This window comes from Berghia stephanieae, chromosome 3 (assembly GCF_034508935.2).
Source record: "Berghia stephanieae isolate SIO BIC M18660-M18661 chromosome 3, UCSD_Bste_1.3, whole genome shotgun sequence".
Lineage (NCBI taxonomy): Eukaryota > Metazoa > Mollusca > Gastropoda > Nudibranchia > Aeolidiidae > Berghia > Berghia stephanieae.
In genome coordinates, this window is record NC_088362.1 from 47,219,194 (window position 1) to 47,232,130 (window position 12,937).

The following is a 12,937-nucleotide window of genomic DNA, read 5'->3' on the forward strand; positions in this document are numbered from 1 at the left end:
AACGGTATTATGTCGGGCTCATTTAGATACCATCAACTGGGGTGATTCTGTCTCAGCCGGATTTGGAGCATTTTGAATGTTCCCAGGCTTGTTGCAGTTATCAATTTCCCTTCTTGGAGGATTTGGTTTTTATCAAAAGAAATAATTGCCACAAACCGACGTGAACAATATATACATGTCTAACATCCGAACCCACTTATGAGCCCAATTTAACATTGTAGTAATGTATAATATTTTTTGCGTCATTTTTTTTAGATTTCCATTACAACAATGAGCCCATTAGGGATTGGGTTATCAGACTTGCAAATAAGATACAAAACTATATGAATCTAATTTGTTCAAATTTTCTGGGGCAAAGTCACCCCTTGAGTCAAAATCACCCCAGTTGACGGTTCTGAAATATAAATTTATAGTCCAAAATATAGGTAATGTAAATGTTGCTGCTCGAAGCTCAAAGAAATAAGGCTGTCGTGTTTAATTCATCCTGTTTTGTTGATAAAGGGGAAACCTAAAACGTCCACATTATCTCGTAATTTTTTTTTTGTTTATTAAATTGAAGCTTACATTCAATTTCACAGTGTAATTCAGTCAAAAATATGAGACTTGGGTTATATTTTAGTGTTTTGTTGAGTAGAATCAATATCCTTTCACGAACTCACAAAAATGAAATGTTAGTTCCCTCTTCTTGTCAGTTTGACTTCATGATCCCATTTTCTGGTTTACCGTGACATAACACCATTTTCAGGCGATCGGTCACATATGACACTCAGCCTCTGGCCAGTTGGTCCCTGGTTCAAATTCCGGTCAAGCTGTAGACGGTTCTATGACGTCTTTCTTTCACTAAATAAAAATAATAGTCTTTCAGACCTATAAAGCTCAAAATACAGAATTTTATCTCGGTTTCTATAGCGTGAAACGAACAATATCAATTGCTTGCTACCCTTTTAATAGGACGCGAGCTTATTGCTAAGTATTTTTCGCCAGATTTAACAGACCCAGCTACACAATCACTGCTGTGTCTTCACCCGGAATCGATCTCGGTCCTTTCTGCGTGTGAAGCTAGTACTCTACCAACAGAGCTATCGGGACCCCCACCACCAACCCCCCCCCCTCCCCCCCCCCCCTTCTCTCTCTCTCTCTCTCTCTCTCTCTCTCTCTCTCTCTCTCTCTCTCTCTCACTTAACTTAGATGTAAAATGACTTCTGTTTAATAGCAACGTTGTCTCAGTCGAGAAAGAAATTGTAAGGACGCCTTATCAGCGTCATGTCTCGTTCTACGTGTTTAGTGTTGTTTTTGGGACCCCTTGTAAAGCTCTTTGAGCACGTAAAGTTTGTTACGATTATCAATTAAATTTCTTCTGTACACAATTAATTGTATAAAACTAATTTGTCGCTAGTTAAACGAACGCGTCCTGATGAAAAAAAAAATTATGTAGACCCGTCTAGGTATAGCATGTATTTATTTACTTAGAGTTTTACAAATCAATTTTTAGGTTGGTAGGGTATGGCCTTTTTGGGAAAATCCGGAAAATGTTGAGTAAGGAAAGAGTTAAGTGAAGTTTCCATATCTAAAAGCTTAATTTTTTTTTTTATGTCATCGTCATCATAACCTTTCTCAATATGTGTAAGGGCATATCCATGACATGATAGACACATCCCATTCTTATCCCTTTCCCTGTTGTAAGAAATCAAGTGGGTAGAGAAGTCAGTGCCTGAAAAAGAAGAGAATAAAAACTTCGGCGGTGATTCGGAGTTGAACCCTGGAGCCGGCTGTGACTCGACACCCTCCGCCTGGCCACGAGAGAGAGAGAGAGAGAGAGAGAGAGAGAGAGAGAGAGAGAGAGAGAGAGACTGCAATCGACACTATCCAGCATGTCCCTTTTACTTTAACGTTTATACTCTTCATTAGAAATCTCTTAAAATTGAGCTTTATATAGCGCAATATCCACTAAATGTGCTCAAAGCGCTTTACAAAGGGTCCCTGGTCAACAGCAACATTTAACATGTAGGACGGGACATGCCGCCTGTTAGGCGATATTACATAGGACAAAGACACCGCTGTTAACCGCCAGGTACTCATTTTACGAGTGTCATACCATTAGACCACATAGCCGCACAATTATTTTTTTTAAAAAGAAATCTCAGTCGAGTATCTATAGTTACCATGAGAAAGAACGGTAGAAGAGAAGCACCAAATGAAAATAGGGAATAAAATTAACATTGTGTATGAGAGTCAAACCTGTCACCGAACTGGCACGGTACCTACCGCCTGTTTTATAAAGGAGTGAGTGAACAAATTGAAGATAACAACTTCGAATATGAATAAAATACCAAAGACGGAAAGGTTTTGGCTCAAAACCTTCATTCAGTCAGTAACCAATACATTAATCACAAGAATAAAAGGACCGGTAATGGAATTAAGATTTTTTTAAAAACAACTACAAAAAAAACTTGAGGTTTTATACAGCGCAATATCCACTAAATGTGCTCAAAGCGCTTTAAAAGGGGACATTGACTAACAGCAACAAGTAACATGTAGAAAGAAACATGACGTCTATATTTTTTTCGGACAGAGACAACGCTGTTAAAGGCCAGGTACTCATTTTTCACTTGAGTACGGTGAGAAAATGTGAGTAAAGAGAAGGACTCAACTATGCGCCGAGCGAAACTCGAAACCAGGACCGTCCGATCCGCCGAAAGCGAGTGTCATACTAGACCACAGAGCCGCATTTAGGATGCGACCGTAGTGCGTCAGGCATTCTATCGTAGTTTACCCGCTACAAGCAACTGGTAACTTGTGAAGCAGATGGGTTTGACAAGTGTCCCAGAACTACCCGCTAAGAGCTCACGGAGTACACACAGAAGGCTTGGAGTTGTCCAATTGTCCGTGAATTAGAACCAGGTTTATTTGAGTCAGGTTGTCTGCCAATATGTTCACATTATATACTACTTATACTATCTTTTATACTGCTTATAAATATATATATATATATATATATATTATATATATATATATATATATATATATATATTATATATAATATAAAATAAAATTGTCACTCACTTATATATGGCCAAGACGTACGTTTCTGTGGCTTTCGTCCACGTTTATATTAGCTCTAACCATCATTATCGAGCACTTTCGTACCTAAAAGTACCCACCAACACTCATATATATATATATATAATATATAATATATATATATATATATGTGTGTGTGTGTGTGTGTGTGTGTGTGTGTGTGTGTGTTTTGTTTTGTTTTTTGTTGGGTTTTTTTTTTTGTAATTTTGTTTTCAGGCAGGAGATGGTTCGACCAAACAGGAAATCTTATGAGTTGGCACCACTTTCTTGACGGTCACATTGCTTGTGATGATGATGAGGAGGAGGAGGATGAGGATGAAGACGACGACGACACCTCGACAACAATGACGACGGCGATAACGATTATTATGATGTTAATGATTATGACGGTGATGATGATGATGATGATGATGATAATGATGATGATGATGATGATAATGATGATGATGATGATGATGATAATGGTGATGATGATGATAATGGTGGTGATGATGATGATGATGATGATGATGAGGATGAGGATGATGATGATGATGATGATGATGAGGATGATGATGATGATGAGAGAACTCTCAGAGTTAACATTTTAGAAAAAATATAAATTGGGGATTATTTCAATTTATGAAGAAAACATTTTCTGGACAAAGTAGTAGTAGTAGTAGGCATCCTTCCGTCTCAAGAGACGATGGTTTGCGCCCTGTATGGCTTTAGTCTCATCAGTCCTGTTGAGAGCAACGACGGGTGTGACTCAGCAGAATAATCCTTGCATGGCAGTCTCTACCGCAGTTGTTGCACACGTAGTTTGACTGTGTGTGGACAAAGTATAGACAGGCAATTTACTGACATATACCACCAATACACAAATGCTATAGATAGTTCAAAGATGACGTCACTGAGGTCTTTGTTATTGTTTGTTTGCCATCCGCGTTTCTGAGTAATGCTCACTGAACTGTAACCTGACTATAAACGTCCATGGATACACACAGTTGTGTGTGTTGGTCTGTTATACTTCCGGATGGCAATGTTATGAGCCTCTAAGCCAAGCGCATACTATCAATATATATAGATAGAATGCGCTTGGCCAAGGAGTTCACAACATTGCCATCCGGAAGTATAACGGACCAACACGCAAACTCTGTGTAACCATGAACTTTTATAGTCTGGTTAATACAATTTAGTGAGAACAACTCACAAACGCGGATGGCAAAAACAATAACAAAGGCCTGAGTGACGTCATCTGCATACTATCTATACCGACTTGACATTGAAACCAATATACGGATAGCCCCTTCGCTTCATGTCTCGATAGTATCCTTTTCGTCTCGGGTTTCATTGTGTGATGAGTACAAGTCAGGTTTGTGATCTGGCCAGTCCTCATGAGTTTTAACCTATTGAAAGCTTTGTTTTAATGGGAGCGATCTTTATTCATTTTCGTCCAACCAAGACATCAATCACATGATTTGTTGCTGTCCAACGATTGGATAATTCTTCAGAAATGTAAACACGCTGTTTTGTTTATGAAAGTTGTCAGCATACCCATGTGTCAAGCTGAACAAAATGACCCTCGGGATTTTAGATATTTCAAAAACTGTGAACAATTTTCCCTATGGGGGTCACTTTGAGCACATATTCCAATGTGACCAATGCCCTCGAGCACATGAAAATGTAATATAGATAGTATGCGCTTGGCTTAGAAGCTCATAACATTGCCATCCGGAAGTATAACGGACCAAAACACAAAACTGTGTGTATCGATGAACGTTTATAGTCGGGTTAATACAGTTCAGTGAGTATTACTCATAAACGCGGATGGCAAAAAAAACATAACAAAGACCTGAGTGACGTCATCTTCGAACTATCTATACATCATGCCCATTAAATGGTGGTTCTCTGGCAGCTGCTTTGGTTGTGAGCACTATGTTTGTGGGTGGGTGGTTTGAGTGCGTGTGGGTGTAAGGGAGAAAAGAGTGAGAGGGGAGAGAGAGAGAGAGGGGGGGGGGGAGAAAGATAGAGAGATAGGAAGTGTATATGAAAGAGTGAGAGAGTGAGAGAGAGAGAGACATACAGACAGAGTCAAACATGATGGAAGAGCAGAGAGAGAGAGAGAGAGAGAGAGAGAGGGGGGGGGGATGTGTGTGTTTGTGTGTGCATGTGTGAGCGCCTGTCTGAATATGTACATCGGAATGTATGCAATACATAGATAGTATGCGCTTGGCTAAAAAGCTCACAACATTGCCATCCGGAAGTATAACAGAGCAACACACAAAACTATGTGTAACCATGAACTTTTATAGTCTCGATAACACAGTTATGTGAGAATTACTCATAAACGTGGGCAAAAAAACAATAACAAATACCCGAGTGACGTCAACTTCATTCTATCTATAGATAGTATGCAGATGACGTCACTCAGGTCTTTGTTATTATTTTTGCCATCCGCTCTCTCTCTCTCTCTCTATCTCTCGCTCTTTCTCTTTATCTCTCTCTTTCTCTCTCTCTCTCTTTTCTCTCTCTCCCTCTTTCTCTCTCTCTCTCTCTCTCTCTCTCTCTCTCTCTCTCTCTAGTCCTCTCTTTCTCTCACCAACACACATACACACACAAACACTTCCCCTCTCTCTCTCTCTCTCTCTCTCTCTCTCTGTCTCTCTCTCTCTCTTTCTTTCTTTCTTTCTTTCTCTCTCTCTCTCTCTCCCTCTCTCTCTCTCTCTCTCTCCCTACACCCACATATCCGTCTTTCTCTGTCTCTCAATCTATCAATATATCTATCTATCTATCTATCTATCTATCTATCTATCCCTGTGTGTGTGTGTGTGTGTGTGTGTGTGTGTGTGGGTGGGTGGGTGTGTGTGTGTGTGTGTGTGGGTGTGTGTTGCAATGGAACCCAACACTCAAACTTAATTAAAGGGATGAACAGATAATTTTTTTTTTATTCTGTATTTTAAAACCCAGAGCAGCCACCATTTCTTGGTGGCAAGTTTTACATTTTTTACAGCAACACATGTTACGGTTCTAACTGTGATTCAACAGTGGGTAGATTATAAGATGAACTTTATTAATATCCAAAACAGGAAATTACATTGTGTTTTACATGGATCAAGGTAAATTATAAGATATTTAGCAGGATAGACGATTATACTACAAAACAATAACAATGTATCAAAGCTAGTTGGGATTTAGTGCCGTAGAAAACATTCAGATCATTCATTCTCACACTCGCTCTTATATGTACGTTCCCCCTTATTAATTAAAGATGTCAGAAATAATGGTATTAATAATAAATGAAAAGCATTAAAACTACATAACTGAATAAATGACATTTGATAATTCCTAATGGGCACGATCTATATTCATGTTTTCGTCCAACCAAGTAATCAATCACATGACTTGTCGATGTCCAACGATTGGATGCTTCTAAACAAATGTAAACACGCCGTTTTGTTTATAAAAATTGTACACATACTCATGTGTCAATCTGAACAAAAGGACAAATCGTGATTCTAGATATTTCAAAAGCTGTGGACACTTTTCACTATTTAGGTCATTTTGACACACTTTGCCAATGACCTCGAGCACATGGAAAGGTAATATAGATCATGCCCATTGCAGCGGGTGAGAAAGATGTGTTATAGCGTTCTTTGTTTGCTTTTAAGTGCAGCAGCCTATAGATAGTATGCAGATGACGTCACTCAGGCCTTTGTTATTGTTTTTGCCATCCGCGTTTGTGAGTTGTTCTCACTAAACTGTATTAACCAGACTATAAACGTTCATGGTTACACAGAGTTTGTGTGTTGGTCCGTTATACTTCCGGATGGCAATGTTGTGAACTCCTTGGCCAAGCGCATTCTATCTATAGATAGTTCGAAGATGACGTCACTCAGGTCTTTGTTATTGTTTTTGCCATCCGCGTTTGTGAGTTGTTCTCACTAAAATGTATTAACCAGACTATAAAAGTTCATGGTTACACAGAGTTTATGTGTTGGTCCGTTATACTTCCCGATGGCAATGTTGTGAACTCCTTGGCCAAGCGCATTCTATCTATATATATATTATGTGTATGTATATATGCAAAACTATTTGATTTTTGGTTTTACGTGTTCTGCATCTATGCGTGTGTAAATGTGTGTGTGTGTGTGTGTGCGTGTGTGTGTCTGTCTGTCTGTCTGTCTGTCTGCTGCATCTGATGTGTTGCTAAATTATCGTTATCTTCTTCGATGATGTGCCATAAATAATCATCTTATTATTCATGAAGCTCTATGACCCAAATTAATATTCTGCGTTGTGTCTTTTGTTATTCATTTGCATAATCGGTATCGCTTCAGAATCAATAGATTTTTGACCAAACAAAACATGGAATTTGTGACAGACCTTCACACGTGCTCGGACAAACACAGTCTGATTGTTTATAAACAATGACGTGAGTGACCTCTCTCTGATCATTGTTATTGTTTTCATACCGCCGAATGGGTGACTAGTCATCACACGATTTTCTCCATCGTATTATAAATGTTTAAGTTTACACATAGTTTTCTGAGTTGGTTCTATAGATAGTATGCGCTTGGCTAAGAAGCTCATAACATTGCCATCCGGAAGTATAACGGACCAACACACAAACTATGTGTAACCATGGACTTTTATAGTCTGGTTAATACAGTTTAGTGAGAACAACTCACAAACGCGGATGGCAAAAACAATAATAGTAGATAGTATGCACTTGGCTAAGAAGCTCATAACATTGCCATCCGGAAGTATAGCGGACCAACACACAAAACGGTGTGTATCCATGAACGTTTATAGTCGGGTTAATACAGTTCAGTGAGCATTACTCATAAACGCGGATGGCAAAAAACAATAACAAAGACCTGAGTCACGTCATCTGCATACTATCTATAGATAGAGTGAAGTTGACGTCAACCGGGTCTTTGTTGTTATTGGGTTTTTTGTTGCTTTTTTTTTTGGGGGGGGGGGGTTGTTTGTTTTGTGTTTTTTTTTTTTTGGGTGTTTGGGGTTTTTTTCTTTTTGCCATCCACGTTTATGAGTAATACTCTTCAACAGTTGTAACGTCACTTCCTTCCTAATGACGCATGGTAACTTAGTAACACTGGCTCTAAACTATCGGAACAATGGCGGACGCCCGTATGAAATATTTCTCCGGCGAGCATAAAAGCGTATCCAGAGGGGAAAAACCCATAAATTTGATCTTGTTTTGACTTTTACACATTCTGATCACAAGGCATTTGAAAAGTTCTAGCCAGCATGAAGAATAAAAAGTAATGATTTTCTTTGTTTAGAACCAAGATGGCCGCCGTTGCCGGGCGGCGTGACATCAGACTACTGAATCCAATTCTCACTTAACTGTCTGATCCAGACTACAAAAGTCCATAGTTACACAGAGTTTTGTTTGTTGGTCCGTCATACTTCCTGATAGCAATGTTGTGAGCGTCTTGGCCAAGCGCACACTATCTATAGATAGTATGCAGATGACGTCACTCAGGCCTTTGTTATTGTTTTTGCCATCCGCGTTTGTGAGTTGTTCTCACTAAACTGTATTAACCAGACTATAAAAGTTCATGGTTACACAGAGTTTGTGTGTTGGTCCGTTATACTTCCGGATGGCAATGTTGTGAACTCCTTGGCCAAGCGCATTCTATCTATAGATAGTATGCAGATGACGTCACTCAGGCCTTTGTTATTGTTGTTGCCATCCGCGTTTGTGAGTTGTTCTCACTAAACTGTATTAACCAGACGATAACAGTTCATGGTTACACAGAGTTTGTGTGTTGGTCCGTTATACTTCCGGATGGCAATGTTGTGAACTCATTGGCTAAGCGCATTCTATCTATAGATAGTATGCGATTGGACCAACACACAAATCTATGTGTTACCATGAACGTTTATAGTCTGGTTAATACAGTTTTGTGAGAATTACTCATAAACGCGGATGGCAAAAAGATAATAACAAAGACCCGAGTGACGTCAACTTCATTCTTTCCATAGACCAATGGAACAAGATTTTCTATAGCGTGAAACGAGCAATAGCAATTGCTTGCGATCCTTTGGATAGGAAACTGGTCGATTGCAAAGTACTTTCCGTCAATCTAACAGACCCATCTACCCAATCACCACCTGGGTGGACATGAGGGTCAAAGAAAAACCTCGACTGCTTTCGGGATCGATCACGACCATTTGTGAGGCTAGTGCTCTTTCAACTAAGCAATCGGCACCCCAATTAGCTTTATACTGTTGTGATTTAAATAGAAAGGAATTCCCCTTTTTCATCCCGAAGGGGAAATTTGTCTTAAGGCTCTATTCCAAGGGAAGAATGGAATAACCCGAGTGTCAGCCGCGCGCAGCGCCGCAAAGCGAGCTAGGGTGAGCTGACTTGATCAAGGTCACACAACGAGACGGGTAGCCGATCTCGGTACCTTTTGCGTACGAAGCAAAGACCGTACGCTAAGGCACTCTGCCCCCTTATACATAGTATGCACTTGGCTATGTGTAATCTTGATCGTTTATAGTCTGGTTGATACAGTCTTAGCTCCAGCATTGTTTAACGTCTACATAAGCGACATGCCTCAAACAACTTCCACAAAACTAGGATATGCAGATGACTGGGCCTTAGCATACCAATCAAGAAACTGGGAAGACATAGAAACAGCGCTTAGCAAAGACACCACGGCCATGAAAAGGTATTTTGACAGATGGTATTTAAAAATGAATACGACAAAAACAGTTGCAACTGCATTTCATCTTAACAACAGGGAATCAAAACGAAAACTGATGATCAAGATTGATGACACAACACTACCAACTGATCAAAATCCAAAATACCTCGGAGTGACACTGGATAGACAACTGACCTATAGAACCCATCTTGAGGGTATAGCAAGAAAGATAGGGAAACGAAATTGTCTATTCAGAAAACTGGCAGGAACAACATGGGGAGCATCGCAAACTCTTCTCAGACCATCAACCCTGGTCCTTTGCTACAGTGTGGCAGAATATTGTGCTGCTGTTTGGACGAGAAGTGCCCATACAAACCTTGCTGATGCGAAACTAAGAGACTCGATGCGAATAGTAACTGGATGCCTGAAATCAACTCCAACACAATGACTGCCAGTCATGAGCGCTATAGCACCACCCCACCTGAGGAGAGAGGATGCAACACAGAAATGGATATCCAGAGCTGAAGAAGATAGTGGAACTCCTCTGCAAACCATATACAAAACTGCGACCCCAACATCAAGACTAAAATCTCGTTCACCTTTTTACCTATCAAAGAAAGAAAACTACAACACGCAAGAAGCCTGGTGCGAGGAATGGAAAAGGAATAAACCAACAGGAGGGGACCTAATTGAAGATCTCTGTAAAAGTCTCCCAGGTCTACAGGATCAACCAAGAAAATACTGGGTAGCTGCAAATAGACTACGGTCAAAACATACAAGAACAGCTGCCAACATGTACAAATGGGGGCTCCAAGAATCACCACCATGCCCAAAGTGCAACCAAGCACCACAATATGCAAACCACCTCGTACTAGATTGCCCAAAGACAAAACTTGAAGGGGGATTTGAAACCATCAACAAATGTGATGATGACTTCCGAACCTGGATTGATACCTTGAACATAGAAGTGTAGCCGAACGATACTACTACTAGTTTAGTGAGAATTACTTATAAACATGGGTGGCAAAAAAACAATAACAAAGACCAGAGTGACATCATCTTCGTTCTATCTATAGATATTAGATCGTGAACAAAATGCTTAGAATTTGATCTAAAGCTTTACCTATAGTTTTGGTTGAAACCAATGTCTTCTTTGAGAAGAGATACTGACTTGTGTTTCTAAAAATTTCAAAAGGTTGGATTCCTTAATTATTGACTATAATTTTGACTTTTCACCAGTTAAGCGCCGTACTCTGGAAAGATTAACTTTAAAAATGTGGCCATAAAACTCGTCCTTAAAATATCGATTGAATTAAATTACCCTCGTCTTGGCAAACCTTTCAAACTTGGGAATTCCGGAGGTCCAAAGTTTGAAAGTTTTTGCCAAGATGAGGGTCGTCACGAAGTCCCAGGTTTCTTTTCGGCTGGCGAATGAATCAATATACAAATAGAACGAAATTGACTTAACTCACCGCTTTGTTATAGATAGAACGAAGATGACATCATTCAAGCCTTTGTGATTGTTTTTTGCCATCCATGTTTATGAGTAATTCTCACTGAACTGTATTAACCAGACTATAAACGTTCATGATTACACAAAGTTTTGTGTGTTGGTCCGTCATACTTCGGGAGTATAACGGACCAACACACAAAACTCTGTGTAACCATGAAAGTTTATAGATAGTATGCGCTTGGCTAAGAAGCTCACAACATTGCCATCCGGAAGTATAACGGACCAACACACAAAACTATGTTTAACCTTAAACATCTTTTGATAGATTGCGCTTGGCTAAGGAGCTCACAACATTGCCCTCCGGAAGTATAACTGGCCAACACAAAAAACTATGTGTAACCTTAAACGTTTATAGTCGGGATAATACAGTTTAGTCAGAACTACTCATAAACGCGGATGGCAAAAAACAATAACAAAGACCTTTGTGACGTCAACTTCATTCTATCTATAGTCTGTCAAATCGTAGCCATCGTTATATTATAGCCTGACACTGAAATCCAAAAAGACTGACAGTTTGACGTCATTATTTGGTTTTTGCACCGCCTAGTGAGTTGTCGTTAGTAGTGCTCATGGAAACAAGTTATTTCATTGGTTGAACTATTTAATACAACTCACGATTTGTCTTCATTTGTGGAATAAGACTGTCATTTTGACGTCATTTTTTGGACAGTGTCAGGCCATAACTTTACGAAGGCCACGGTCTAATACAGTTTTGTGAGAATTACTCATAAACGAGGATGGCAATAAACAATAACAAAGACCTGAGTGACGTCACCTTCATTCTATCTATAGTCTGGTTGATACAGTTCAGTGAGAATTACCCATAAACGCGGATGGCAAAAAAACATACGAAAACCAAAGTGACGTCATCTTCGTTCTATCTCTAAACGTTGAAGGTTACACCTAGTTTTGTGTGGCGTTACGTTATATCCGGCTGGCAATACGCTTCAACAGTCGTAACGTCACTTCCCCTGTAATGACAATTGGTAACTTAGTAACTGGCTCTAAACTATGGGAACAATGGCGGACGCCCTTATGAAATATTTCTCCGGCGTATCCAGAGGGGGGAAAAAACCATTATAAATCTGATTATGTTTTGACTTTTACACATTCTGATCACAAGACATATGAAAAGTTCTAGCCAGCATGAAGAATAAAAAATACCGATTTTCTTTGTTTAGAGCCACGAAGGCCGCCGTTGCTGGGCGACGTGACATCAGACTATTGAATCCAATTTGGTATGAACCTTTTAAATAAACGCAGTGCATCAATAGATAGTATGCGCTTGGCTTAGCTCACAACATTGCCATCCGGAAATATAAAGGACCAACACACAAACTATGTGTAACCTTAAACGTATATAGTCTGATTAATACAGTTTAATGAGAATTACTCATAAACGCGGATGGCAACAAAAAAAAACAAAAAAAAAAAAAGACCAAAGTGATGTCTCTCAGGTCTTTGTTATTGTTTTGTGCCATCATGTTAATGAGTTATGTTCCCACTAAACTGTGTTAGTTCGTATTATTTTCAGATGGGAATGGTGTGCGTTTCTTAGCCAAGCGCACAGCATCAACAGATGGAATGAAGTTAACGTCACTCGGGTCTTTTTTGAGTAATTCTCACTAAACTGTATTAACCAGACTATAAACGTTTAAGGTTACACATAGTTTTGTGTGTT

General features: G+C 39.5%; 1 protein-coding gene across 9 annotated transcripts in view; it reads left to right on the forward strand.

The window, feature by feature from the left end:
• Nucleotides 1–7,348, forward strand: part of LOC144967870 (organic cation transporter protein-like) — a 31,207-nt gene extending 23,859 nt beyond the window's left edge. For 3 of the 9 annotated variants that reach the window (XM_078905609.1, XM_078905605.1, XM_078905608.1), the window contains exons 11-12: nucleotides 3,298–4,126; nucleotides 7,107–7,348. In XM_078905609.1, coding sequence (XP_078761735.1) covers nucleotides 3,298–3,352 — 55 coding nt within the window. In that variant the 3' untranslated portion in view covers nucleotides 3,353–4,126; nucleotides 7,107–7,348. Of the gene's footprint in view, nucleotides 1–3,297; nucleotides 4,127–6,859 lie in introns of all 9 variants that reach the window. The other 6 variants (XM_078905607.1, XM_078905603.1, XM_078905606.1 and 3 more) reach the window with 3 other exon arrangements.
• Nucleotides 7,349–12,937: the final 5,589 nt, after the last annotated feature.